The 26,695-nt window shown below is 53.1% G+C and overlaps 1 protein-coding gene across 4 annotated transcripts in view; it reads right to left on the reverse strand.

Annotated features, from left to right (window-relative positions):
- Window positions 1-26,695, reverse strand: part of LOC138672485 (RNA polymerase-associated protein LEO1-like) — a 233,266-nt gene that overhangs the window by 33,202 nt on the left and 173,369 nt on the right. The window contains exon 1 of one of the 4 annotated variants that reach the window (XM_069760498.1): window positions 13,381-13,584. The exons of 2 other annotated variants lie outside the window; for them this stretch is intronic. Coding sequence is in view for 1 of the 2 variants with exons in the window: in XM_069760497.1 (XP_069616598.1) it covers window positions 13,259-13,295 (37 nt within the window). In the remaining variant the exon portion in view is untranslated. Of the gene's footprint in view, window positions 1-13,258; window positions 13,585-26,695 lie in introns of those variants that run through there. One more of the 4 variants, XM_069760497.1, reaches the window with a different exon arrangement.

Below are 26,695 nucleotides of genomic sequence, written 5' to 3' on the forward strand. Positions count from 1 at the left end.
CGCCAGAAGCCTGACAAACAAGATGGAAGAACTAGAAGCAGAAATATCTACAGGTAACTTTGACATAGTGGGAATAACCGAGACATGGTTAGATGAAAGCTATGACTGGGCAGTTAACTTACAGGGTTACAGTCTGTTTAGAAAGGATCGTAAAAATCGGAGAGGAGGAGGGGTTTGTCTCTATGTAAAGTCTTGTCTAAAGTCCACTTTAAGGGAGGATATTAGCGAAGGGAATGAGGATGTCGAGTCCATATGGGTTGAAATTCATGGAGGGAAAAATGGTAACAAAATTCTCATTGGGGTCTGTTACAAACCCCCAAATATAACAGAAACCATGGAAAGTCTACTTCTAAAGCAGATAGATGAAGCTGCAACCCATAATGAGGTCCTGGTTATGGGGGACTTTAACTACCCGGATATTAACTGGGAAACAGAAACCTGTGAAACCCATAAAGGCAACAGGTTTCTGCTAATAACCAAGAAAAATTATCTTTCACAATTGGTGCAGAATCCAACCAGAGGAGCAGCACTTTTAGACCTAATACTATCTAATAGACCTGACAGAATAACAAATCTGCAGGTGGTCGGGCATCTAGGAAATAGCGACCACAATATTGTACAGTTTCACCTGTCTTTCACTAGGGGGACTTGTCAGGGAGTCACAAAAACATTCAACTTTAGGAAGGCAAAGTTTGAACAGCTTAGAGATGCCCTTAATCTGGTAGACTGGGACAATATCCTCAGAAATGAGAATACAGATAATAAATGGGAAATGTTTAAGAACATCCTAAATAGGCAGTGTAAGCGGTTTATACCTTGTGGGAATAAAAGGACTAGAAATAGGAAAAACCCAATGTGGCTAAACAAAGAAGTAAGACAGGCAATTAACAGTAAAAAGAAAGCATTTGCACTACTAAAGCAGGATGGCACCATTGAAGCTCTAAAAAACTATAGGGAGAAAAATACTTTATCTAAAAAACTAATTAAAGCTGCCAAAAAGGAAACAGAGAAGCACATTGCTAAGGAGAGTAAAACTAATCCCAAACTGTTCTTCAACTATATCAATAGTAAAAGAATAAAAACTGAAAATGTAGGCCCCTTAAAAAATAGTGAGGAAAGAATGGTTGTAGATGACGAGGAAAAAGCTAATATATTAAACACCTTCTTCTCCACGGTATTCACGGTGGAAAATGAAATGCTAGGTGAAATCCCAAGAAACAATGAAAACCCTATATTAAGGGTCACCAATCTAACCCAAGAAGAGGTGCGAAACCGGCTAAATAAGATTAAAATAGATAAATCTCCGGGTCCGGATGGCATACACCCACGAGTACTAAGAGAACTAAGTAATGTAATAGATAAACCATTATTTCTTATTTTTAGTGACTCTATAGCGACAGGGTCTGTTCCGCAGGACTGGCGCATAGCAAATGTGGTGCCAATATTCAAAAAGGGCTCTAAAAGTGAACCTGGAAATTATAGGCCAGTAAGTCTAACCTCTATTGTTGGTAAAATATTTGAAGGGTTTCTGAGGGATGTTATTCTGGATTATCTCAATGAGAATAACTGTTTAACTCCATATCAGCATGGGTTTATGAGAAATCGCTCCTGTCAAACCAATCTAATCAGTTTTTATGAAGAGGTAAGCTATAGACTGGACCACGGTGAGTCATTGGACGTGGTATATCTCGATTTTTCCAAAGCGTTTGATACCGTGCCGCACAAGAGGTTAGTACACAAAATGAGAATGCTTGGTCTGGGGGAAAATGTGTGTAAATGGGTTAGTAACTGGCTTAGTGATAGAAAGCAGAGGGTGGTTATAAATGGTATAGTCTCTAACTGGGTCGCTGTGAGCAGTGGGGTACCGCAGGGGTCAGTATTGGGACCTGTTCTCTTCAACATATTCATTAATGATCTGGTAGAAGGTTTACACAGTAAAATATCGATATTTGCAGATGATACAAAACTATGTAAAGCAGTTAATACAAGAGAAGATAGTATTCTGCTACAGATGGATCTGGATAAGTTGGAAACTTGGGCTGAAAGGTGGCAGATGAGGTTTAACAATGATAAATGTAAGGTTATACACATGGGAAGAGGGAATCAATATCACCATTACACACTGAACGGGAAACCACTGGGTAAATCTGACAGGGAGAAGGACTTGGGGATCCTAGTTAATGATAAACTTACCTGGAGCAGCCAGTGCCAGGCAGCAGCTGCCAAGGCAAACAGGATCATGGGGTGCATTAAAAGAGGTCTGGATACACATGATGAGAGCATTATACTGCCTCTGTACAAATCCCTAGTTAGACCGCACATGGAGTACTGTGTCCAGTTTTGGGCACCGGTGCTCAGGAAGGATATAATGGAACTAGAGAGAGTACAAAGGAGGGCAACAAAATTAATAAAGGGGATGGGAGAACTACAATACCCAGATAGATTAGCGAAATTAGGATTATTTAGTCTAGAAAAAAGACGACTGAGGGGCGATCTAATAACCATGTATAAGTATATAAGGGGACAATACAAATATCTCGCTGAGGATCTGTTTATACCAAGGAAGGTGACGGGCACAAGGGGGCATTCTTTGCGTCTGGAGGAGAGAAGGTTTTTCCACCAACATAGAAGAGGATTCTTTACTGTTAGGGCAGTGAGAATCTGGAATTGCTTGCCTGAGGAGGTGGTGATGGCGAACTCAGTCGAGGGGTTCAAGAGAGGCCTGGATGTCTTCCTGGAGCAGAACAATATTGTATCATACAATTATTAGGTTCTGTAGAAGGACGTAGATCTGGTTATTTATTATGATGGAATATAGGCTGAACTGGATGGACAAATGTCTTTTTTCGGCCTTACTAACTATGTTACTATGTTACTATGAAAGGCGAAAACCCTGTGGAAGACTGGGGAACTTCCCTAATGGCAAACAGCAAATAGGGTAACAAGTAATCCCAGTTCTTCCCATCTTTGTCTATCGCCTTCCGGAGCATCTGTTTTAAGGTTTTGTTGAAGCGCTCAACCAGGCCATCTGTTTGAGGGTGATAGACAGACGTACACAACGGGTCTATTTGTAAGAGCCTGCAGAGCTCCTTCATTACCCTCGACATAAAGGGAGTCCCCTGGTCGGTGAGTATCTGTTTTGGAATTCCCACCCGACTAAACACTTGTACCAATTCCTTGGCGTTCGTCTTGGTAGCTGTGTTACGCAAAGGGACGGCTTCCGGGTAACGAGTGGCATAGTCCATGATGACGAGGATATGTTGGTGCCCACGTGCGGATCGGGGAAGGGGCCCAACCAAATCCATCCCAATTCTCTCAAAAGGGACCCCGATGATAGGAAGGGGTACCAAAGGGCTACGGAACTGAGATTTATGGGCCGCGATTTGGCACTCTGGACAGGACTCACAATAGTTACGCACATCATAATGTATTCCAGGCCACACAAAACAATGCAATATCCTTTCTGTGGTTTTCTGTACCCCCAGATGTCCCCCCATTATATGTCCGTGGGCCAAATCCAGTACCTTCCGCCGATAAGGTTTGGGTACCACTAACCGTTGCACTGTGTCTTCCCCTTTTTTTTCTACCTGGTAGAGCAAATCATTTTCAAGAACCATATACGGGTACGCTAGCCTAGTGTCAGGTTCTACGGGTACCCCATCTATCATTTTTACATTTTTCCTAGCCGGAGTTAGGGTAGGATCTTTCATTTGCTCGCTGTGGAAGTCATCCACCTGGACTCCCAAATCTGGCAGGCAGGGTGCCGGATGGCTGTCTGCCTCCGCCTCTCGCTGAGGTTCCTCAGTTTCCTCTGTTTCCCCTGCCATGACGGAGAAGGGGTACTGAAGGTTAGATTCATTAACCTCCCCAGCAACATCTTCCTGTGGGGTCTCCTCTAGGGACTCGGGACCTCCAGATGGCATGGGAGAAGATTCACGGGTACAGCTACCGTGAAGGAGCAACTGATTCTCCCACAACTGCCAGAAATAGGGAAAATCCCTGCCCAGGATTACATCCTGTAACAATGCGGGAACGAGTCCCACTTTGTGCTGCACTGACCCATAGGGAGTAGAAACCCATATGACCGCTGTTAAGTACGAGCGGGTGTCACCATGCACACACGTCACAGAAAACTTGTCAGACGGACCAGACGGAAGTGCCACCAGACTAGCTTTCACCAGAGTCACCACACTTCCAGAGTCTAGTAATGCCACAACATTTTTCCCATCAACAGATAATTCACACAGGTGTTTCACTGTATCATTTTGACCCGCATTCACACTCACTAGCTGTGTAACCAAAGACATGCGTTTTCTAGAGTCTATAACGTCGCACTGCATGGATTCAGCGGTAACAGGACAGTTCGCAGAAACATGACCCTTCTCATGGCAGCGGAAACACCTAACAGGTCCCCTACTGAGACCACCGTCCAATACTCTTGGTCTCGGAGTGCGAGCAGTCCCGGACTCCTCCCCCACAGTTTTAAGCGATTTTCCTTCACCCGTGGTCCCTGGAACAGTCTTACCGGTTCCACGAGGAGGAGGCACAGACCGGGGGCTGGCGGTGTCGTCGGGAAGTCCTTCTGCCACGGAATAACGCTCGACCAACTCCACAAGTTGATCCGCTGTCGTGGGATTTCCTTGGCTTACCCACCTTTTCAGCGCTGGGGGTAGTACTCTCAGGTACTTGTCCAGGACAACCCGCTGGATTATTTCGGGTATTGTCAGTACCTCGGGTTGCAGCCATTTCTTTGTTAAGTAGATCAGGTCGAACATCTGAGACTGCGCCGGTTTATCTTGCTGGTATGTCCACTGATGTACCCTCTGTGCCCGGACAGCCGTCGTCACACCCAGCCGGGCCAGGATCTCAGCTTTCAGCTTCTCAAAGTCCTGAGCGACCTCCGGGTCCAAATCATCGTAAGCTTTTTGGGCCTCGCCGGAGAGAAACGGGGCAATCAAATCGGCCCATCGTGCCTTCGGCCACTTCTCTCTCAACGCCGTCCGCTCAAACGTTGTCAGGTATGCCTCGACGTCATCTTCTGCAGTCAGCTTTTGCCAGTGTCGACTCACATGGATCCTTCTGGACTCTGCTTCCGGGTCAGCGTCAGGCATGCTCACCAGGCGCTGCGCCACCTGTTGGAGAAGTTGGCGGTCTGCAACCGTCATGTCCAGTAACTCCTTCAGCTGTGCGGCCATCAAGCGATTAGCTTCGTGCTGTGCGGCAGTGGCCTGCTGCTGTACGGCAGTGGACTGTACTAAGGCTTTCACCACGTCTTCCATGCTGTCGCCTGTGCCACGGTATGCCCGCGTTCACCACCACAATGTGACAAAACACTCTGGGATCGCCTTTGCTGGGGTCAAAGGTCACGTGGTTTGTGCATTGAATCTGAGGCGTACAGCAGGTTTCTGAGCAGGCTGACCTCAGGTCAGATTTATTAACGTGAAAGCAACCCAAAAAACAAAACATAAAAATAAATCCTAGCCTGTCCGGCACTAACTAAACAAATACGTTGCTATCTCAACAACTGGGGGGGCTTCTCCCACCCAGCTAACATCACACAGGTCTTGAGCAGAGCTCTTCACTCACGTTTGTCTCACACAGGCAGGCAATCTGTGTGCCCCAGGCAGACACTGGAAACACCCAGCTGGTCATCTTTTATTCCTGCAATCATTAACCCATTAGCACCCTGAAGATACTGAGTGGCCTAATTCACATAGGACAAACACCTGGGCGATATATACCTGCCTCCAACTACCACACCAGCATGAGTCTTACAGTCCATACCAAAATATACGACATAAGCAGTGAAGGGGTTAAAAGTCCAATACACGCTCTGAAAGGCTGAGGATTCTTTACCGCTCGTCAGGACCCAAAGTTTTAGGCTTTAATATAATTGGTACAGCAAATATAAGAAAAATGGAAAGAAAAAAATAAGGTGATGCACATGTGTGGAAAATAATAATATAAGTGTGAGAGGACAGAAAATAACTAAAAGGCTTCAATCTACAGATGATCTTCTGCTTCCCGCTGGTTAAGAGACCCGTGGATCACACTCGGCCCCGGCTGGTCTAAGGCTCGTGAGCGCTGCAGAGTCCTTCAAATTATCTCCTTATATCCCCAGAGCCGGGCGCAGGTAGCCATGGCCGACATATCAACCAGTCCAGGAGTCAAGAATGACTACCTCATCAGCTGACCTCCCCCTCCGGTTAGTGCAGGGGAGCATGTAGTGGGGGGTGAGGACCGTCTGTCTTTCTTATTTTACAAATCAGCAAATGTTTTCAACCTCTACATTATCCACGGCAGTCAGTGGCGTCCCCTCGCCCCCCCTCGGCAGCAGTCAGTGGCGTCCCCTCGCCCCCCCTCGGCAGCAGTCAGTGGCGTCCCCCCTCGGCAGCAGTCAGTGGCGCCCCCCCTCGGCAGCAGTCAGTGGCGCCCCCCCTCGGCAGCAGTCAGTGGCGCCCCCCCTCGGCAGCAGTCAGTGGCGCCCCCCCTCGGCAGCAGTCAGTGGCGCCCCCCCTCGGCAGCAGTCAGTGGCGCCCCCCCTCGGCAGCAGTCAGTGGCGCCCCCCCTCGGCAGCAGTCAGTGGCGCCCCCCCTCGGCAGCAGTCAGTGGCGCCCCCCCTCGGCAGCAGTCAGTGGCGCCCCCCCTCGGCAGCAGTCAGTGGCGCCCCCCCTCGGCAGCAGTCAGTGGCGCCCCCCCTCGGCAGCAGTCAGTGGCGCCCCCCCTCGGCAGCAGTCAGTGGCGCCCCCCCTCGGCAGCAGTCAGTGGCGCCCCCCCTCGGCAGCAGTCAGTGGCGCCCCCCCTCGGCAGCAGTCAGTGGCGCCCCCCCTCGGCAGCAGTCAGTGGCGCCCCCCCTCGGCAGCAGTCAGTGGCGCCCCCCCTCGGCAGCAGTCAGTGGCGCCCCCCCTCGGCAGCAGTCAGTGGCGCCCCCCCTCGGCAGCAGTCAGTGGCGCCCCCCCTCGGCAGCAGTCAGTGGCGCCCCCCCTCGGCAGCAGTCAGTGGCGCCCCCCCTCGGCAGCAGTCAGTGGCGCCCCCCCTCGGCAGCAGTCAGTGGCGCCCCCCCTCGGCAGCAGTCAGTGGCGCCCCCCCTCGGCAGCAGTCAGTGGCGCCCCCCCTCGGCAGCAGTCAGTGGCGCCCCCCCTCGGCAGCAGTCAGTGGCGCCACCCCTCGGCAGCAGTCAGTGGCGCCCCCCCTCGGCAGCAGTCAGTGGCGCCCCCCCTCGGCAGCAGTCAGTGGCGCCCCCCCTCGGCAGCAGTCAGTGGCGCCCCCCCTCGGCAGCAGTCAGTGGCGCCCCCCCTCGGCAGCAGTCAGTGGCGCCCCCTCTTGGCAGCAGTCAGTGGCGCCCCCTCTCGGCAGCAGTCAGTGGCGCCCCCTCTCCCCCCTCGGCAGCAATCAGTGGCGCCCCCCCTCGGCAGCAGTCAGTGGCGCCCCCCTCTCGGCAGCAGTCAGTGGCGCCCCCTCTCCCCCCTCGGCAGCAATCAGTGGCGCCCCCCTCTCGGCAGCAGTCAGTGGCGCCCCCCTCTCGGCAGCAGTCAGTGGCGCCCCCTCTCCCCCCTCGGCAGCAATCAGTGGCGCCCCCCCTCGGCAGCAGTCAGTGGCGCCCCCTCTCGGCAGCAGTCAGTGGCGCCCCCTCTCGGCAGCAGTCAGTGGCGCCCCCTCTCGGCAGCAGTCAGTGGCGCCCCCTCTCGGCAGCAGTCAGTGGCGCCCCCTCTCCCCCCTCGGCAGCAATCAGTGGCGCCCCCCCTCGGCAGCAGTCAGTGACGCCCCCTCTCGGCAGCAGTCAGTGGCGCCCCCTCTCGGCTGCAGTCAGTGGCGCCCCCCCTCGGCAGCAGTCAGTGGCGCCCCCTCTCGGCAGCAGTCAGTGGCGCCCCCCCTCGGCAGCAGTCAGTGGCGCCCCCTCTCCCCCCTCGGCAGCAATCAGTGGCGCCCCCCCTCGGCAGCAGTCAGTGGCGCCCCCTCTCGGCAGCAGTCAGTGGCGCCCCCTCTCGGCAGCAGTCAGTGGCGCCCCCCCTCGGCAGCAGTCAGTGGCGCCCCCTCTCGGCAGCAGTCAGTGGCGCCCCCTCTCGGCAGCAGTCAGTGGCGCCCCCTCTCGGCAGCAGTCAGTGGCGCCCCCTCTCGGCAGCAGTCAGTGGCGCCCCCTCTCGGCAGCAGTCAGTGGCGCCCCCTCTCGGCAGCAGTCAGTGGCGCCCCCTCTCGGCAGCAGTCAGTGGCGCCCCCTCTCCCCCCTCGGCAGCAATCAGTGGCGCCCCCCCTCGGCAGCAGTCAGTGACGCCCCCTCTCGGCAGCAGTCAGTGGCGCCCCCTCTCGGCAGCAGTCAGTGGCGCCCCCTCTCGGCTGCAGTCAGTGGCGCCCCCCCTCGGCAGCAGTCAGTGGCGCCCCCTCTCGGCAGCAGTCAGTGGCGCCCCCCCTCGGCAGCAGTCAGTGGCGCCCCCTCTCCCCCCTCGGCAGCAATCAGTGGCGCCCCCCCTCGGCAGCAGTCAGTGGCGCCCCCCCTCGGCAGCAGTCAGTGGCGCCCCCTCTCGGCAGCAGTCAGTGGCGCCCCCTCTCGGCAGCAGTCAGTGGCGCCCCCCCTCGGCAGCAGTCAGTGGCGCCCCCTCTCGGCAGCAGTCAGTGGCGCCCCCCCTCGGCAGCAGTCAGTGGCGCCCCCCCTCGGCAGCAGTCAGTGGCGCCCCCCCTCGGCAGCAGTCAGTGGCGCCCCCCCTCGGCAGCAGTCAGTGGCGCCCCCTCTCGGCAGCAGTCAGTGGCGCCCCCTCTCCCCCCTCGGCAGCAATCAGTGGCGCCCCCCCTCGGCAGCAGTCAGTGGCGCCCCCTCTCGGCAGCAGTCAGTGGCGCCCCCTCTCGGCAGCAGTCAGTGGCGCCCCCTCTCGGCAGCAGTCAGTGGCGCCCCCTCTCGGCAGCAGTCAGTGGCGCCCCCTCTCGGCAGCAGTCAGTGGCGCCCCCTCTCGGCAGCAGTCAGTGGCGCCCCCTCTCGGCAGCAGTCAGTGGCGCCCCCCCCTCGGCAGCAGTCAGTGGCGCCCCCTCTCGGCAGCAGTCAGTGGCGCCCCCCCTCGGCAGCAGTCAGTGGCGCCCCCTCTCGGCTGCAGTCAGTGGCGCCCCCCCTCGGCAGCAGTCAGTGGCGCCCCCTCTCGGCAGCAGTCAGTGGCGCCCCCCCTCGGCAGCAGTCAGTGGCGCCCCCCCTCGGCAGCAGTCAGTGGCGCCCCCTCTCCCCCCTCGGCAGCAATCAGTGGCGCCCCCCCTCGGCAGCAGTCAGTGGCGCCCCCTCTCGGCAGCAGTCAGTGGCGCCCCCTCTCGGCAGCAGTCAGTGGCGCCCCCTCTCGGCAGCAGTCAGTGGCGCCCCCCCTCGGCAGCAGTCAGTGGCGCCCCCTCTCGGCAGCAGTCAGTGGCGCCCCCCCTCGGCAGCAGTCAGTGGCGCCCCCTCTCGGCAGCAGTCAGTGGCGCCCCCCCTCGGCAGCAGTCAGTGGCGCCCCCCCTCGGCAGCAGTCAGTGGCGCCCCCCCTCGGCAGCAGTCAGTGGCGCCCCCCCTCGGCAGCAGTCAGTGGCGCCCCCTCTCGGCAGCAGTCAGTGGCGCCCCCTCTCGGCAGCAGTCAGTGGCGCCCCCTCTCCCCCCTCGGCAGCAATCAGTGGCGCCCCCCCTCGGCAGCAGTCAGTGGCGCCCCCTCTCGGCAGCAGTCAGTGGCGCCCCCTCTCGGCAGCAGTCAGTGGCGCCCCCCCTCGGCAGCAGTCAGTGGCGCCCCCTCTCGGCAGCAGTCAGTGGCGCCCCCCCTCGGCAGCAGTCAGTGGCGCCCCCCCTCGGCAGCAGTCAGTGGCGCCCCCCCTCGGCAGCAGTCAGTGGCGCCCCCCCTCGGCAGCAGTCAGTGGCGCCCCCTCTCGGCAGCAGTCAGTGGCGCCCCCCCTCGGCAGCAGTCAGTGGCGCCCCCCCTCGGCAGCAGTCAGTGGCGCCCCCCCTCGGCAGCAGTCAGTGGCGCCCCCTCTCGGCAGCAGTCAGTGGCGCCCCCTCTCGGCAGCAGTCAGTGGCGCCCCCCCTCGGCAGCAGTCAGTGGCGCCCCCTCTCGGCAGCAGTCAGTGGCGCCCCCCCTCGGCAGCAGTCAGTGGCGCCCCCTCTCGGCAGCAGTCAGTGGCGCCCCCTCGGCAGCAGTCAGTGGCGCCCCCCCTCGGCAGCAGTCAGTGGCGCCCCCCCTCGGCAGCAGTCAGTGGCGCCCCCTCTCGGCAGCAGTCAGTGGCGCCCCCTCTCGGCAGCAGTCAGTGGCGCCCCCCCTCGGCAGCAGTCAGTGGCGCCCCCCCTCGGCAGCAGTCAGTGGCGCCCCCTCGGCAGCAGTCAGTGGCGCCCCCCTCGGCAGCAGTCAGTGGCGCCCCCCCTCGGCAGCAGTCAGTGGCGCCCCCTCTCCCCCCTCGGCAGCAATCAGTGGCGCCCCCCCTCGGCAGCAGTCAGTGGCGCCCCCTCTCGGCAGCAGTCAGTGGCGCCCCCTCTCGGCAGCAGTCAGTGGCGCCCCCTCTCGGCAGCAGTCAGTGGCGCCCCCCCTCGGCAGCAGTCAGTGGCGCCCCCTCTCGGCAGCAGTCAGTGGCGCCCCCCCTCGGCAGCAGTCAGTGGCGCCCCCTCTCGGCAGCAGTCAGTGGCGCCCCCCCTCGGCAGCAGTCAGTGGCGCCCCCCCTCGGCAGCAGTCAGTGGCGCCCCCTCTCGGCAGCAGTCAGTGGCGCCCCCTCTCGGCAGCAGTCAGTGGCGCCCCCTCTCCCCCTCGGCAGCAATCAGTGGCGCCCCCCCTCGGCAGCAGTCAGTGGCGCCCCCTCTCGGCAGCAGTCAGTGGCGCCCCCTCTCGGCAGCAGTCAGTGGCGCCCCCCCTCGGCAGCAGTCAGTGGCGCCCCCTCTCGGCAGCAGTCAGTGGCGCCCCCCCTCGGCAGCAGTCAGTGGCGCCCCCTCTCGGCAGCAGTCAGTGGCGCCCCCCCTCGGCAGCAGTCAGTGGCGCCCCCTCTCGGCAGCAGTCAGTGGCGCCCCCCCTCGGCAGCAGTCAGTGGCGCCCCCTCTCGGCAGCAGTCAGTGGCGCCCCCTCTCGGCAGCAGTCAGTGGCGCCCCCCCTCGGCAGCAGTCAGTGGCGCCCCCCCTCGGCAGCAGTCAGTGGCGCCCCCCCTCGGCAGCAGTCAGTGGCGCCCCCTCTCGGCAGCAGTCAGTGGCGCCCCCCCTCGGCAGCAGTCAGTGGCGCCCCCCCTCGGCAGCAGTCAGTGGCGCCCCCTCTCCCCCCTCAGCAGCAATCAGTGGCGCCCCCCCTCGGCAGCAGTCAGTGGCGCCCCCTCTCGGCAGCAGTCAGTGGCGCCCCCTCTCGGCAGCAGTCAGTGGCGCCCCCTCTCGGCAGCAGTCAGTGGCGCCCCCTCTCGGCAGCAGTCAGTGGCGCCCCCCCTCGGCAGCAGTCAGTGGCGCCCCCTCTCGGCAGCAGTCAGTGGCGCCCCCCCTCGGCAGCAGTCAGTGGCGCCCCCTCTCGGCAGCAGTCAGTGGCGCCCCCCCTCGGCAGCAGTCAGTGGCGCCCCCCCTCGGCAGCAGTCAGTGGCGCCCCCTCTCGGCAGCAGTCAGTGGCGCCCCCTCTCCCCCCTCGGCAGCAATCAGTGGCGCCCCCCCTCGGCAGCAGTCAGTGGCGCCCCCTCTCGGCAGCAGTCAGTGGCGCCCCCTCTCGGCAGCAGTCAGTGGCGCCCCCCCTCGGCAGCAGTCAGTGGCGCCCCCTCTCGGCAGCAGTCAGTGGCGCCCCCCCTCGGCAGCAGTCAGTGGCGCCCCCTCTCGGCAGCAGTCAGTGGCGCCCCCCCTCGGCAGCAGTCAGTGGCGCCCCCTCTCGGCAGCAGTCAGTGGCGCCCCCCCTCGGCAGCAGTCAGTGGCGCCCCCTCTCGGCAGCAGTCAGTGGCGCCCCCTCTCGGCAGCAGTCAGTGGCGCCCCCTCTCGGCAGCAGTCAGTGGCGCCCCCTCTCGGCAGCAGTCAGTGGCGCCCCCCCTCGGCAGCAGTCAGTGGCGCCCCCTCTCGGCAGCAGTCAGTGGCGCCCCCTCTCGGCAGCAGTCAGTGGCGCCCCCTCTCGGCAGCAGTCAGTGGCGCCCCCTCTCGGCAGCAGTCAGTGGCGCCCCCTCTCGGCAGCAGTCAGTGGCGCCCCCTCTCGGCAGCAGTCAGTGGCGCCCCCTCTCGGCAGCAGTCAGTGGCGCCCCCTCTCGGCAGCAGTCAGTGGCGCCCCCTCTCGGCAGCAGTCAGTGGCGCCCCCTCTCGGCAGCAGTCAGTGGCGCCCCCTCTCCCCCCTCGGCAGCAATCAGTGGCGCCCCCCCTCGGCAGCAGTCAGTGGCGCCCCCTCTCGGCAGCAGTCAGTGGCGCCCCCTCTCGGCAGCAGTCAGTGGCGCCCCCCCTCGGCAGCAGTCAGTGGCGCCCCCCCTCGGCAGCAGTCAGTGGCGCCCCCCCTCGGCAGCAGTCAGTGGCGCCCCCCCTCGGCAGCAGTCAGTGGCGCCCCCTCTCGGCAGCAGTCAGTGGCGCCCCCCCTCGGCAGCAGTCAGTGGCGCCCCCTCTCGGCAGCAGTCAGTGGCGCCCCCTCGGCAGCAGTCAGTGGCGCCCCCCCTCGGCAGCAGTCAGTGGCGCCCCCCCTCGGCAGCAGTCAGTGGCGCCCCCTCTCGGCAGCAGTCAGTGGCGCCCCCTCTCGGCAGCAGTCAGTGGCGCCCCCTCTCGGCAGCAGTCAGTGGCGCCCCCTCTCGGCAGCAGTCAGTGGCGCCCCCTCTCGGCAGCAGTCAGTGGCGCCCCCTCTCGGCAGCAGTCAGTGGCGCCCCCTCTCGGCAGCAGTCAGTGGCGCCCCCCCTCGGCAGCAGTCAGTGGCGCCCCCTCTCGGCAGCAGTCAGTGGCGCCCCCTCTCGGCAGCAGTCAGTGGCGCCCCCTCTCGGCAGCAGTCAGTGGCGCCCCCTCGGCAGCAGTCAGTGGCGCCCCCCCTCGGCAGCAGTCAGTGGCGCCCCCCCTCGGCAGCAGTCAGTGGCGCCCCCTCCCCCCCTCGGCAGCAGTCAGTGGCGCCCCCTCCCCCCCTCGGCAGCAGTCAGTGGCGCCCCCTCCCCCCCTCGGCAGCAGTCAGTGGCGCCCCCTCCCCCCCTCGGCAGCAGTCAGTGGCGCCCCCTCCCCCCCTCGGCAGCAGTCAGTGGCGCCCCCTCCCCCCCTCGGCAGCAGTCAGTTTCAGAAGCTGTGGAGACTCCGGAGTACACAACCTGCCCGGGGACACAGAGCGCCGGTCACCGCCATACATGACACTGGGGGTGCCGGTACCTGGGAGCAGCGGGGTCTGGAGCGCAGGCGCCATCATCACCGGGGAGCGGACAGAGGAGGGGTCAGTGCGCGCGGCCTCCTGTATATGGAGGAGGAGCCTGAGCAGCAGCCCCGCCCCTCACCTCCGTTTTCTCCCGCTCCAGTTTCGCTTTACTTCTCGATTGTTCTTCAGCTAGTGGACACCAGACTCCTCCTTTATCCCCGCCCTGTAGGAGGGGCATAGGGTGCGGCTTCCCGTGGGGGGATGGGAACCGAGCAAACCGGAGCAAAGCGGTCGGCGACATCGTTTTCTCCTAAGAACACTGCGCAGCGGCGGCCAGCCACCTTCTCTGGGAAGAAGACGGAAGTGACGTCCCCAGACAGGAACTACGTAACGTGGTGAGGGCGGAGACTGGTTACCATGGTGACTGGAGACAGCCTTCTGCACTCGCTCCTCCCAGTCACTAGAGGGCAGTGGTTTCTGTGATGAGCAGTCCGCCGGCTCTTTCTGGTTCATTCTTCTCACGATCCGGTTCTTTTTTTTTTTTAATAGAAATGCGTTTTCCACGGTCCTGGCTCCCGGTGTTTCCCTGCACAGTGCGGCCTCATTATACACCTGGATAATATCTAGTGGAGCAGGACAGTGTTCAGCATTGCTGTTTCCCCAGATTGTTCGCTCTTGTGCACAGCGCCCTCTGCTGCTCGGTTGTAGTAACGTGTTATTCTCTATAAGGCTACGTTCACATTTGCCTTGTTTGACGCATGCGTTGTCCTATACAATTGAAGATAAAAACGCCCCAAAAAAGAATACATTTAGGCTAGGCTCCCATTGCGTTAATGGGACCGCGCTAACGGACAGCGTTGCACGGCGAAATTAACGCCGTGCAACACGTCCGTTAGCACGCCCATTCACGGCAATGGGAACACGCAGCACTAGCACGTGCCATGTTCGGCACGCGCTAGCGATGTGCCGGTGTTTCCTGGCGCACCGCGGACGCTACTTGCAGCGTCCGAGGCGCGCCCGCGGTCCGTTCCCCGCTCTCGCAGATCGCGGATCTGCGAGAGCGGGGACGTTAACGCGACCCCGAAATGCGGCCCCTATTAAAAACATTGCGTTGGCGCAATCCGCTAGCGCTAAATGAATTGCACTAACGCAATGTGACCCTAGCCTTAGTCAAAAGGCGCATGCGTCAAAAAAACGCGGCTCAACGCAGGCACCTGCGCCCTATGCGTTTTTCATAGGTAAACCAAAGAAAAAGGTATTACTGTAAACAAATGCACACACCCAATAAATAAATACAAAATTAAATATAAACATAGGCTAATTTTATTCACAGATCAAAACACACAACATAGACCATAAAAACATAGTTAAAAACATGAAAACAACATCAAGAGCACACAGGAAATGCATATAGTAACTCAGTATAGTTAGGTAACCCAAAAAAAAAAAAAAACAATGGCTCATGGGATGTAGCGCAAGGATATACAACCAAAGGGACAGTGCGAAAATAGCTCGTATGGCTGCAGCTACAAAACAGAGCAAGCAGACAATAGCAAGCGCACAGAAATGTCCTAGGTAGATAGACCAAACAGCAACAAGCCAAAAAACGGCATATAAACGGGTCACCTATACATAATAGTATAACTGAGACACACCATATAAGCAGGAGAAGCCTCCCATATAATACCACCTGGTGACGTGATGCCGTTTTTTGGCTTGTTGCTGTTTGGTCTATCTAACTGGACCACAGTGTGAATTACTGGTATGATGGACTCCTCGCCAGAGACGGACTACACCTCAACAAACCTGGGAAACACACATTCGCCAGAAGACTCGCTACACTCATCAGGAGGGCGTTAAACTAGAAGAAGAGGGGACGGGAAGAAAAACATTAGACTCGAACAAAGACGACCCAGGAAAACATACTCAGAAGGGAGGTAAGAACATTTCTAAAACAATCCACAGTGAGGAGATTGGAACAAAACAAAATCCTCTAAACTGCATGCTCGCAAACGCCAGAAGCCTGACAAACAAGATGGAAGAACTAGAAGCAGAAATATCTACAGGTAACTTTGACATAGTGGGAATAACCGAGACATGGTTAGATGAAAGCTATGACTGGGCAGTTAACTTACAGGGTTACAGTCTGTTTAGAAAGGATCGTAAAAATCGGAGAGGAGGAGGGGTTTGTCTCTATGTAAAGTCTTGTCTAAAGTCCACTTTAAGGGAGGATATTAGCGAAGGGAATGAGGATGTCGAGTCCATATGGGTTGAAATTCATGGAGGGAAAAATGGTAACAAAATTCTCATTGGGGTCTGTTACAAACCCCCAAATATAACAGAAAGCATGGAAAGTCTACTTCTAAAGCAGATAGATGAAGCTGCAACCCATAATGAGGTCCTGGTTATGGGGGACTTTAACTACCCGGATATTAACTGGGAAACAGAAACCTGTGAAACCCATAAAGGCAACAGGTTTCTGCTAATAACCAAGAAAAATTATCTTTCACAATTGGTGCAGAATCCAACCAGAGGAGCAGCACTTTTAGACCTAATACTATCTAATAGACCTGACAGAATAACAAATCTGCAGGTGGTTGGGCATTTAGGAAATAGCGACCACAATATTGTACAGTTTCACCTGTCTTTCACTAGGGGCACTTGTCAGGGAGTCACAAAAACATTGAACTTTAGGAAGGCAAAGTTTGAACAGCTTAGAGATGCCCTTAATCTGGTAGACTGGGACAATATCCTCAGAAATGAGAATACAGATAATAAATGGGAAATGTTTAAGAACATCCTAAATAGGCAGTGTAAGCGGTTTATACCTTGTGGGAATAAAAGGACTAGAAATAGGAAAAACCCAATGTGGCTAAACAAAGAAGTAAGACAGGCAATTAACAGTAAAAAGAAAGCATTTGCACTACTAAAGCAGGATGGCACCATTGAAGCTCTAAAAAACTATAGGGAGAAAAATACTTTATCTAAAAAACTAATTAAAGCTGCCAAAAAGGAAACAGAGAAGCACATTGCTAAGGAGAGTAAAACTAATCCCAAACTGTTCTTCAACTATATCAATAGTAAAAGAATAAAAACTGAAAATGTAGGCCCCTTAAAAAATAGTGAGGAAAGAATGGTTGTAGATGACGAGGAAAAAGCTAACATATTAAACACCTTCTTCTCCACGGTATTCACGGTGGAAAATGAAATGCTAGGTGAAATCCCAAGAAACAATGAAAACCCTATATTAAGGGTCACCAATCTAACCCAAGAAGAGGTGCGAAACCGGCTAAATAAGATTAAAATAGATAAATCTCCGGGTCCGGATGGCATACACCCACGAGTACTAAGAGAACTAAGTAATGTAATAGATAAACCATTATTTCTTATTTTTAGTGACTCTATAGCGACAGGGTCTGTTCCGCAGGACTGGCGCATAGCAAATGTGGTGCCAATATTCAAAAAGGGCTCTAAAAGTGAACCTGGAAATTATAGGCCAGTAAGTCTAACCTCTATTGTTGGTAAAATATTTGAAGGGTTTCTGAGGGATGTTATTCTGGATTATCTCAATGAGAATAACTGTGTAACTCCATATCAGCATGGGTTTATGAGAAATCACTCCTGTCAAACCAATCTAATCAGTTTTTATGAAGAGGTAAGCTATAGGCTGGACCACGGTGAGTCATTGGACGTGGTATATCTCGATTTTTCCAAAGCGTTTGATACCGTGCCGCACAAGAGGTTGGTACACAAAATGAGAATGCTTGGTCTGGGGGAAAATGTGTGTAAATGGGTTAGTAACTGGCTTAGTGATAGAAAGCAGAGGGTGGTTATAAATGGTATAGTCTCTAACTGGGTCGCTGTGACCAGTGGGGTACCGCAGGGGTCAGTATTGGGACCTGTTCTCTTCAACATATTCATTAATGATCTGGTAGAAGGTTTACACAGTAAAATATCGATATTTGCAGATGATACAAAACTATGTAAAGCAGTTAATACAAGAGAAGATAGTATTCTGCTACAGATGGATCTGGATAAGTTGGAAACTTGGGCTGAAAGGTGGCAGATGAGGTTTAACAATGATAAATGTAAGGTTATACACATGGGAAGAAGGAATCAATGTCACCATTACACACTGAACGGGAAACCACTGGGTAAATCTGACAGGGAGAAGGACTTGGGGATCCTAGTTAATGATAAACTTACCTGGAGCAGCCAGTGCCAGGCAGCAGCTGCCAAGGCAAACAGGATCATGGGGTGCATTAAAAGAGGTCTGGATACACATGATGAGAGCATTATACTGCCTCTGTACAAATCCCTAGTTAGACCGCACATGGAGTACTGTGTCCAGTTTTGGGCACCGGTGCTCAGGAAGGATATAATGGAACTAGAGAGAGTACAAAGGAGGGCAACAAAATTAATAAAGGGGATGGGAGAACTACAATACCCAGATAGATTAGCGAAATTAGGATTATTTAGTCTAGAAAAAAGACGACTGAGGGGCGATCTAATAACCATGTATAAGTATATAAGGGGACAATACAAATATCTCGCTGAGGATCTGTTTATACCAAGGAAGGTGACGGGCACAAGGGGGCATTCTTTGCGTCTGGAGGAGAGAAGGTTTTTCCACCAACATAGAAGAGGATTCTTTACTGTTAGGGCAGTGAGAATCTGGAATTGCTTGCCTGAGGAGGTGGTGATGGCGAACTCAGTCGAGGGGTTCAAGAGAGGCCTGGATGTCTTCCTGGAGCAGAACAATATTGTATCATACAATTATTAGGTTCTGTAGAAGGACGTAGATCTGGATATTTATTATGATGGAATATAGGCTGAACTGGATGGACAAATGTCTTTTTTCGGCCTTACTAACTATGTTACTATGTTACTATGTTACCTAGGACATTTCTGTGCGCTTGCTATTGTCTGCTTGCTCTGTTTTGTAGCTGCAGCCATACGAGCTATTTTCGCACTGTCCCTTTGGTTGTATATCCTTGCGCTACATCCCATGAGCCATTGGTTTTTTTTTGGGGGGTATTCTGCCACCGATATACGTGGATGAGATGTGTCTGAGGGATGTGATCACAAATCGCTATATCAACAATGGCAGGTAGCGTTACTCGCCAACCTGTGCCGCCAGTCTCTATCAGCCGCGCGTGGTGATCCGGAAGGATGATGCAGTGATACAGTCAACAGGTTTATTTACAGTACCTTGGTGAGAGTGAGGACTGTAGGTTAGAGCTGTTACAGAATCACCAGATAGAGATAATAGAAGCTTCAGGTTAGAGGTAACAAGAGAATCCTTTCTCCAGCTCTGCAGCACATGTGGGATCCAAGATGGCACCGAGTACAAAAACAGGAAGAGAAGGAAAAAGATAGGAGGAGCTAAAGACAGAAAGGTGTTGTGGGAAAATTCCATAACAAATATTACAGTGATATAGCAAACGGCCAGTAGATGGCAGCAAAGTATAACAAATGATAGAACCAGGCTTATTAGCACTACATAATGTCCATGTATGGCTGAAAGTCTATCATAATAAACTGAGCAGCACACTCCCCGTCTGAAATCCTTGGATTTCACTATACCATAAGTCTCGAATTGGGAGTGTTCACCAGAAGTGCATGGAGGGATACCTCAACCTTTAAGATAAAAACAACGCATGCAATGCAACAATAACATATTGAATAACAAGTCTAGAACGATTTCTTGAAGTAATCCAAAGGATAACCCATCTTCGGATTGGAGAAGCCGCGCTAGGCCAAACTTTCTCCAACCCATTTGTAATCCAAAGGTTGAAGTTCCTTGAAAGAGTTCCTACTGATTGGATGATCAATCCTCAACCGGTATGAGTAAAATAATCTCTGATATAGGCCTAATGAAAGTTTTGGGGTCACCTTGCTTAGCAACTGTCACTTCTACCTTGCGTACCTTGCCATCGTCACTTGGAAAGGTTTTAGATATAAGTCCCATAGGCCATTTGTTTCTTTCCTCCTTCTGGTCTTTCATGAGGATATCTACTTGTAAATTTGGCTTTACTTGTTGCCATTTTCTTCGTTTTTGGAGAAGTGTCAGGTACTCCCTCTTCCATCTATTCCAGAAACAATTAGCCAGATGTTGCACATATTTCCACCATCTCTGATATTTGTTACCGGACACAGAGTCTTCAGGCGGGTTAGGAACAGTTCCAAGTTTCTGGGTGAGGAGAGTTGCCGGAGTGAGAATTGTAGGAGATTCTGGATCCGTAGATATGGGTACAAGAGGTCTTGAGTTTACTATAGCAGAGACTTCTGCTAAGAAAGTGGTCAAGGTCTCGTGAGTGAGTCTTGAAAGATTTGAGTCCATCAGCATAGATTCCAGTTCCTTGTGAAAAACATTCTGCTGCACATTGCGTATCACAATGAGTTCACTCAGAGGAATGTCTTCTGCAGAGAGAGGCTTATGGCAGATATGCCAACCATGACAATCAGTGTTACTGTCCTTATTGCGATAGCATTGTACAATGTGTACTAACCTTGCAATGGCACGAACCAGCCTCGTCCATCTTGAGAAGCGATCAAAACGCTGACAGTCCAAGCCAACCTTCTCCTTGAGTTTGGTGATGAAGGTGCTGACATCAGGACGGATCTCTGGGTCGACATCTGGATCCTCAAGGCTGAAGCTGTCTTCAACGGCAGTCTCTTTGCACTGTTCGTGAAGGAACTCCGGTCCGGTCAACCAAGAAGAGCTTGCGAAGGCACCAATAGACAATGGTCTAGTAGCAAGGTCCGCAGGGTTAAGATGGGATGGGACGTGCTGCCATTGCTGGGGTTTGGAGGATTTCCTGATCCTTTCCACTCGGTTACTGACATAGACGTAGAAGCGTTTCGTCTGGTTGTATATGTAGCCCAGAACTACCTTACTGTCTGTGTAGAATCTTATGTCATCCACGTGAATAGCTAGTTCGCTCTGTATGAAGTCTGCAATCTCTATGGCTAGTACAGCCCCACAGAGCTCGAGTCTGGGTATGGTGTGCTCGGGTTTAGGAGCCAGTTTAGCCTTTCCAAACAGAAATCCAACATGGGCTTCATTGTTAGAGTCTACAACCTTCAAGTAAGCGACAGCGGCAATAGCTTCAGTGGAGGCATCAGCGAATACATGAATCTCCTTCCTTTGACTTGTAGTTAGGGATGCTGGAGTGTAACAACGTGGTATGTGGATCTTATCCAAGGCGCAAAGAGATTCTCTCCATGACTTCCACATTAGTTGTTTGTCTGCAGGGAGTGGTATATCCCAGTCCTTAATGTACTCTGAGAGTTGTCTCAGCAGGAGCTTGCCTTGTATAGTCAGGGGTGCGACAAACCCAAGTGGATCATATAGACTGTTCACCACTGACAGAACCCCACGCTTAGTAAATGATTTTTCTGCACCACTAACCTGAAAGCTGAAGGAGTCATTTAGCAAGTTCCACCTCAGGCCTAGACTTCTCTGTACTGGTGGATTGTCTGAGCCTAGGTTCAAGTCCCTAAATTCTGCGGCATGATCATTAGGGTGAAAGGCCTTCATGACAACAGCACTATTGGAGGCAATTTTATGCAATCTTAAATGAGCTTTAGAAAGCATACCTTGTGTCCGTTGGAGCAGATCTATGGCTTCCTCCACTGTAGGAAAGGATATAAGACCGTCGTCCACGTAGAAGTCCTTTTCAACGAACTGTTGAGCATCCTTCCCGAACTCTGCTGCACCATCGGAGGCGGTCCTACGTAGGCCGTAGGTGGCGACTGCAGGAGAAGGACTGTTTCCGAAAACGTGCACCTTCATGCGGTATTCGATCATTTCCTTGTTGGTGTCGTTGTCTCGGTGCCATAGAAAACGGAGATAATTTCTGTGATCTTGTTGCACGATGAAACAATGGAACATTTGTTCTATGTCGGCGGTAATGGCGACCGGTTCCTTTCTGAATCTCATGAGCACTCCCACCAGGTTATTAGTCAGGTTCGGACCAGTGAGGAGAACGTCATTCAGAGATACGCCGTCATGTTTGGCGCTTGAATCGAACACCACCCTGATTTGTTTCGGCTTTCTTGGATGATACACTCCAAAGGAAGGTAGATACCAGCATTCTTCATCAGCTTGCAATGGTGGAGCTGGCTCTGCGTGATCATTGCGAAATATCTTGTCCATAAAAGCTATGAAATGTTCCTTCATTTCAGGCTTGTTCCTTAATGTTCTCTGCAGTGAGATGAATCTAGATAAGGCCTGTTCTCTGTTGTTAGGAAGCCTGGTCCTTGAAGCCTTGAAGGGTAAGGGAGCAACCCAGCGGTCAGATTCATTTTTGAAGAATCCACTGTCCATGATTTTAAGAAACTCCTTGTCTTCTATGGATAAGGCAACTTTGTTGTCATCTTTTGTTGTGCGAAACACTGTTCTCCCTAAGTCATCACCGTAGGGCGTGGGAATGATGTCAGGCTCCTGGATGCAATCAGAGAACCTCTCTTTCACTTCGTAGTGATGAAGGCATGGCTTAAAGTGAGTTGCTCGACCATTTTGGAGCACATACGTTTTACAGGCGTTGACTTCGGATGCCTTGTGACTCCTATCCAGACATACATCGCCCACGATTACCCAGCCTAGGTCGAGTCTTTGGGCGTATGGAGCATCATCTGGGCCGTTGCATTGTTGGCGTACCTTGTGGACCTTCAGAATGTCCCTTCCGAGTAGGATTAGAATATCAGCATTCATGTCCAGAGGAGGAATTTCATTAGTCAGGTGCCTCAAGTGGCGATGATGAAGTGCGGCTTCCGGAGTGGGAATCTCCTCCCTGTTATCAGGTATCTGGTCACATTCAATTAGGGTTGGCAAGGGTATATGCACGTTTCCCTTGATTGAAGAGACTATGTACCCAGAGGCTCTCCTGCCAGAAGTCTCAACACGACCAGAGCAGGTGTTGAGGATGTATGGAGTCGTTTGTCCCTTTATGTTGAAGATCTCAAAGAATTTGGGCCTTGCTAGAGATCGGTTACTTTGCTCATCTATTATGGCATACATTTTGGAGGCCTTGTCGGGTTGTCCTTCTGGATAGACCTCAATCAGACATACCTTGGCACAGCATTTAGGATCAGTCCCTTCTCCACATACCTCAGTACATGAGGAGGAAACAGCGGTTGCAGTTGGGTCAGGGACCTGTGGCTCCCCGCCATGCTTTTGAGCAGGGTTAGATGCTGCAGAAGGTTGTGAGTTGTATGGAGCTGGCGTGGGATGCATGGCTGTGACGTGTTTATCACTGCTGCATTCAGTGCACTTAATGGCGGCCTTACACTCCTTAGCGAGGTGGTCTGAGGAGGTGCAACACTTATAACATATCCCAAGCTCCTTGAGGGTATCAATACGCTCCTGCAAAGTCCTTGCTCTGAATCCACGGCATTCTTTAAGTGGGTGAGGCCTTTTGTGGATAGGGCACATACGGTTACTGTCCATGACTTTAGGAGCAACATTATTTGTCTTAGTGAAGGCAGGTGTAGTAAGTGGAACGTCAGTCTTTCTCACAGATACTGTGTTCCTTGAATCTCTACGTTTGGCAATGTTATCATACCTTGTAGATGATGATGATGCTGGTGGAGTAGGCTCAGTGAAGTCGAAGCTGGGATCACTCTTCTTCCGAGCTTGGTCACTGATGAACCTGGAAAAATATGAAAAGGGGGGAAAGGACACATTATACTGCCTTTTATACCGTGAGCCGTGGTCTGCCCATTTATCCTGCATGCCGTGTGGCAACTTGGACACTATTGGATTAACGCCATGAGCAGTGTCTAGGTAGCTCAGTCCTGAAAGACGTGGGTCTAATTTTGCCAATTCTATTTCCTTTAGCAGGTCGCTCAGATCTTGAAGTTTTCTATTGTCCTTGTTAGTTATCTTTGGGAAGGTTTGTAGTCTTTTAAATAAGGCACATACTATGGCTTCTGAGCTGCCATAGGTTTGTTCTAGTCTCTCCCAGGCTGCAATAAGACCTGCACCTGAATAGTCCACATGAACTGCCCTTATTGTCTTTATGCGCTCTGCTGATTCAGGGCCTAACCAGTTAACAAGCAAATCCAGTTGTTCCTTGCCGGTGAGATTAAGGTCTTGGATCACTGCTTGAAAGGTGGATTTCCAGGCTCTATAATTCTCAGCACGATCATCAAACTTTGAGAGACTAATGTTTATTAACTCCCGGCGAATCATGTATCTGGCGAAGTCAGACATATCCGATCTCCCGGTCATTGTTGCAGGATGAACTTGTGGTATCCGTAGGGAATGTAAGTTCTCTGGCTTATATGACTGCGACAAATCAGGACGAAATGATGCGGCATAAGGGTTAAACTGTGGTTTAGTCTCTATAGGTTCTGCTGGCTGTGGCCTAAATTGTGAGTCAGAGCTGGAAGTTACCTTGTCGGCAGTAGGTGGCGACATTTCTTGACTTGCGGGCGCATCCGTGTTAGAAACTGGAGGTGGTGCTGGTGCAGATGTTGCATGTCTTAGCACGTAGTCTGAAGTTCGATCAGCTGCGTCTTCCATTTCTTCTGGAATAAGACAGTCCGGATTATCATCTTGTCCCAGTGCTTGTTCAAGGACCTTCAGTTTAGCAAGGGCTGTTGCTTCTTCCCTTTCTGCTTGGAGTATTTTTAATTTCCTTTGAGCTTCCATCTCATTTCTTTGAGCTTCCACTTCCACTTCAGCCTCCCTTTTAGCAAAGGAGCTTTTTACCCTAGCTTCCTCTGCAGCTGCACGGATCTCCAGTAGCTTGTCGGACAATGTTGACTTCCTGGAGTGAGATGATCTGGAAGACCGAGCTGTGATTTTGGTCGATGTTGTGCGATGTGACTTAACCTCTTGGAGGTGAGTGATGCGGAGTTCTGCTTTATCCTGGGCATCTCGCACTAATGAGGTCTTTTCTTGGAGAAGAGTTTCCCTTTCAGTTACTTCTGCTGGGGCATCTTCTATGTCACAGTTACTCAGGAATGTGATGTACTTTGCAGACAGTCTCTGGTAGCGATCATAGGCGGCAGATAAACTCTTCAATGTGGCGGTTAAACCTGCAGCGTCACTGTGATAGCGTGGAAGAGCTGCTAAATAGTGATCAACTCTGCCCCATAAATGTTCTAGGTTATCATGGAACTCGTCTCTAGTAGTCTCAAAGTTCTCTCTGGCCTTTTGTGTTGGCTTGGTTACACGTTTGGGTCGTACGTCCTGCTCTGCAGCATCTATGGTGTCGGGAACCTGATGTGCTTCACTTGCAGATGGGTCCACGGTGCCCTTTGTGGACATGTTTTAGCTAAGATGGCGGACGGTTAAGACTTGCTAGCAGACAATGCATATGCACACAGACACTGTAGACTTAGGTCTCTTGTTACTATTCTGCCACCGATATACGTGGATGAGATGTGTCTGAGGGATGTGATCACAAATCGCTATATAAACAATGGCAGGTAGCGTTACTCGCCAACCTGTGCCACCAGTCTCTATCAGCCGCGCGTGGTGATCCGGAAGGATGATGCAGTGATACATTCAACAGGTTTATTTACAGTACCTTGGTGAGAGTGAGGACTGTAGGTTAGAGCTGTTACAGAATCACCAGATAGAGAGAATAGAAGCTTCAGGTTAGAGGTAACAAGAGAATCCTTTCTCCAGCTCTGCAGCACATGTGGGATCCAAGATGGCACGGAGCACAAAACAGGAAGAGAAGGAAAAAGATAGGAGGAGCTAAAGACAGAAAGGTGTTGTGGGAAAATTCCATAACAAATATTACAGTGATATAGCAAACGGCCAGTAGATGGCAGCAAAGTATAACAAATGATAGAACCAGGCTTATTAGCACTACATAATGTCCATGTATGGCTGAAAGTCTATCATAATAAACTGAGCAGCACATTTGGGTTACCTAACTATACTGAGTTACTATATGCATTTCCTGTGTGCTCTTGATGTTGTTTTCATGTTTTTAACTATGTTTTTATGGTCTATGTTGTGTGTTTTGATCTGTGAATAAAATTAGCCTATGTTTATATTTAATTTTGTATTTATTTATTGGGTGTGTGCATTTGTTTACAGTAATACCTTTTTCTTTGGTTTACCTGTTAGTCTTTTATTACTGTTTTTTGCACCCTCAGGATTTTTCATTTATTATATATAGCTGTGCGCCCTTAGCTTGCTTGGTTTGATTCTATGCGTTTTTCATAGACACTAATGTGTTTTTTTGGCGCATTTACGACGCAGGTGCGTTGCATGCGTTTTTCTTCGGAAATGTGACGCATCAAAACTGCAGCCTGTAGCGTCGTCCGCACCCTGTCTGGTGCGCCAAAAAAATGCATGCGTCATACAACGCATGACAACGCATACCAGCGCATGCCCATGAGCCCCCCATTTTAAAGATAGGGACGCATGACGCATGCATCGGTATCCGTCGACAACGCTGCGCCCAAAGACGCTAATGTGAACGTAGCCTAATATGTGGCGGCGGTTTTTGTACATTGCTGTGGTCATTCCCTCTTGGACACAATTTATCTGCAGCTGTATATTTTCTGTGCACGGAACTGCGTCCTGATCAGGATCTGGTTGGGAATGTGAAATTCTGATTTCTGGGGGAGAGGGGAGAGAGGAGAGACTGGTGAAAGGAAATAAAGTGGTTCCCCGCTCCTGCGCAGTGTGACATCCACATGCAGATCGGACACAGGCATCCTGATTCGGGGGTCTACATGGACAATCAGATGTTTTTTGCACGCACTGCCACGTACCAGGACGTCTGCAGATTTTTTTAACACCCGAATTTCGCAACAAGCAGCGTTTTGGGAGCACATGAGAAATCCTGATGCAAACGCAGGTCTATGCGTCCCTATGTTAAGTGTAGGGATGTAATCTAGATCAGGATGCATCAGGATTGCTACACATCACAATGCACCATAACAAAGCGTTAGTGTGAAGGCAGAGTGAGTGTCATCACTTTCCCATACAGCACATCCCTTGCTTCTGAGCATGCTCAGTCCCGCATAACAGATCCCTCCACATGGAAGCACACGGATCCGTGTTGTCCTGGATCCGTGCTCCATGGTAATTCCAGACGTGTAGCCCCGGCTCCGTCCGTGTCCCTGCGTGTTTTTCAGACAACACAAAACTGCAATAAATTGCGTTTTTGTGCGTCTGGTAAAATATGCAGATACACGGATCCGTGGGAAAACGGTGTCAACTGGATGAACACGCAGAACCCATCTGTCACCACAGAAAGTCAATGGAGATGAAAACGCATCTGTCTGCAGCTATTGTCGCACAGATTGCAAAATATACAAGTGTTAAACCAGCGTAACTCTATATGATTGGAGCTGTACTGGATCTCGCCACAGACTCTAAGTAAAATCATTTTATATGTGTATGTTTCCACGTTCATGAAACGCTACGTGTTTGACGCTGCGTAGAGCCGCAGCGTCAAACATGCAGCGTCCAGATG

Source organism: Ranitomeya imitator, chromosome 3 (assembly GCF_032444005.1).
Source record: "Ranitomeya imitator isolate aRanImi1 chromosome 3, aRanImi1.pri, whole genome shotgun sequence".
In the NCBI taxonomy this organism is placed as follows: Eukaryota; Metazoa; Chordata; class Amphibia; order Anura; family Dendrobatidae; genus Ranitomeya; species Ranitomeya imitator.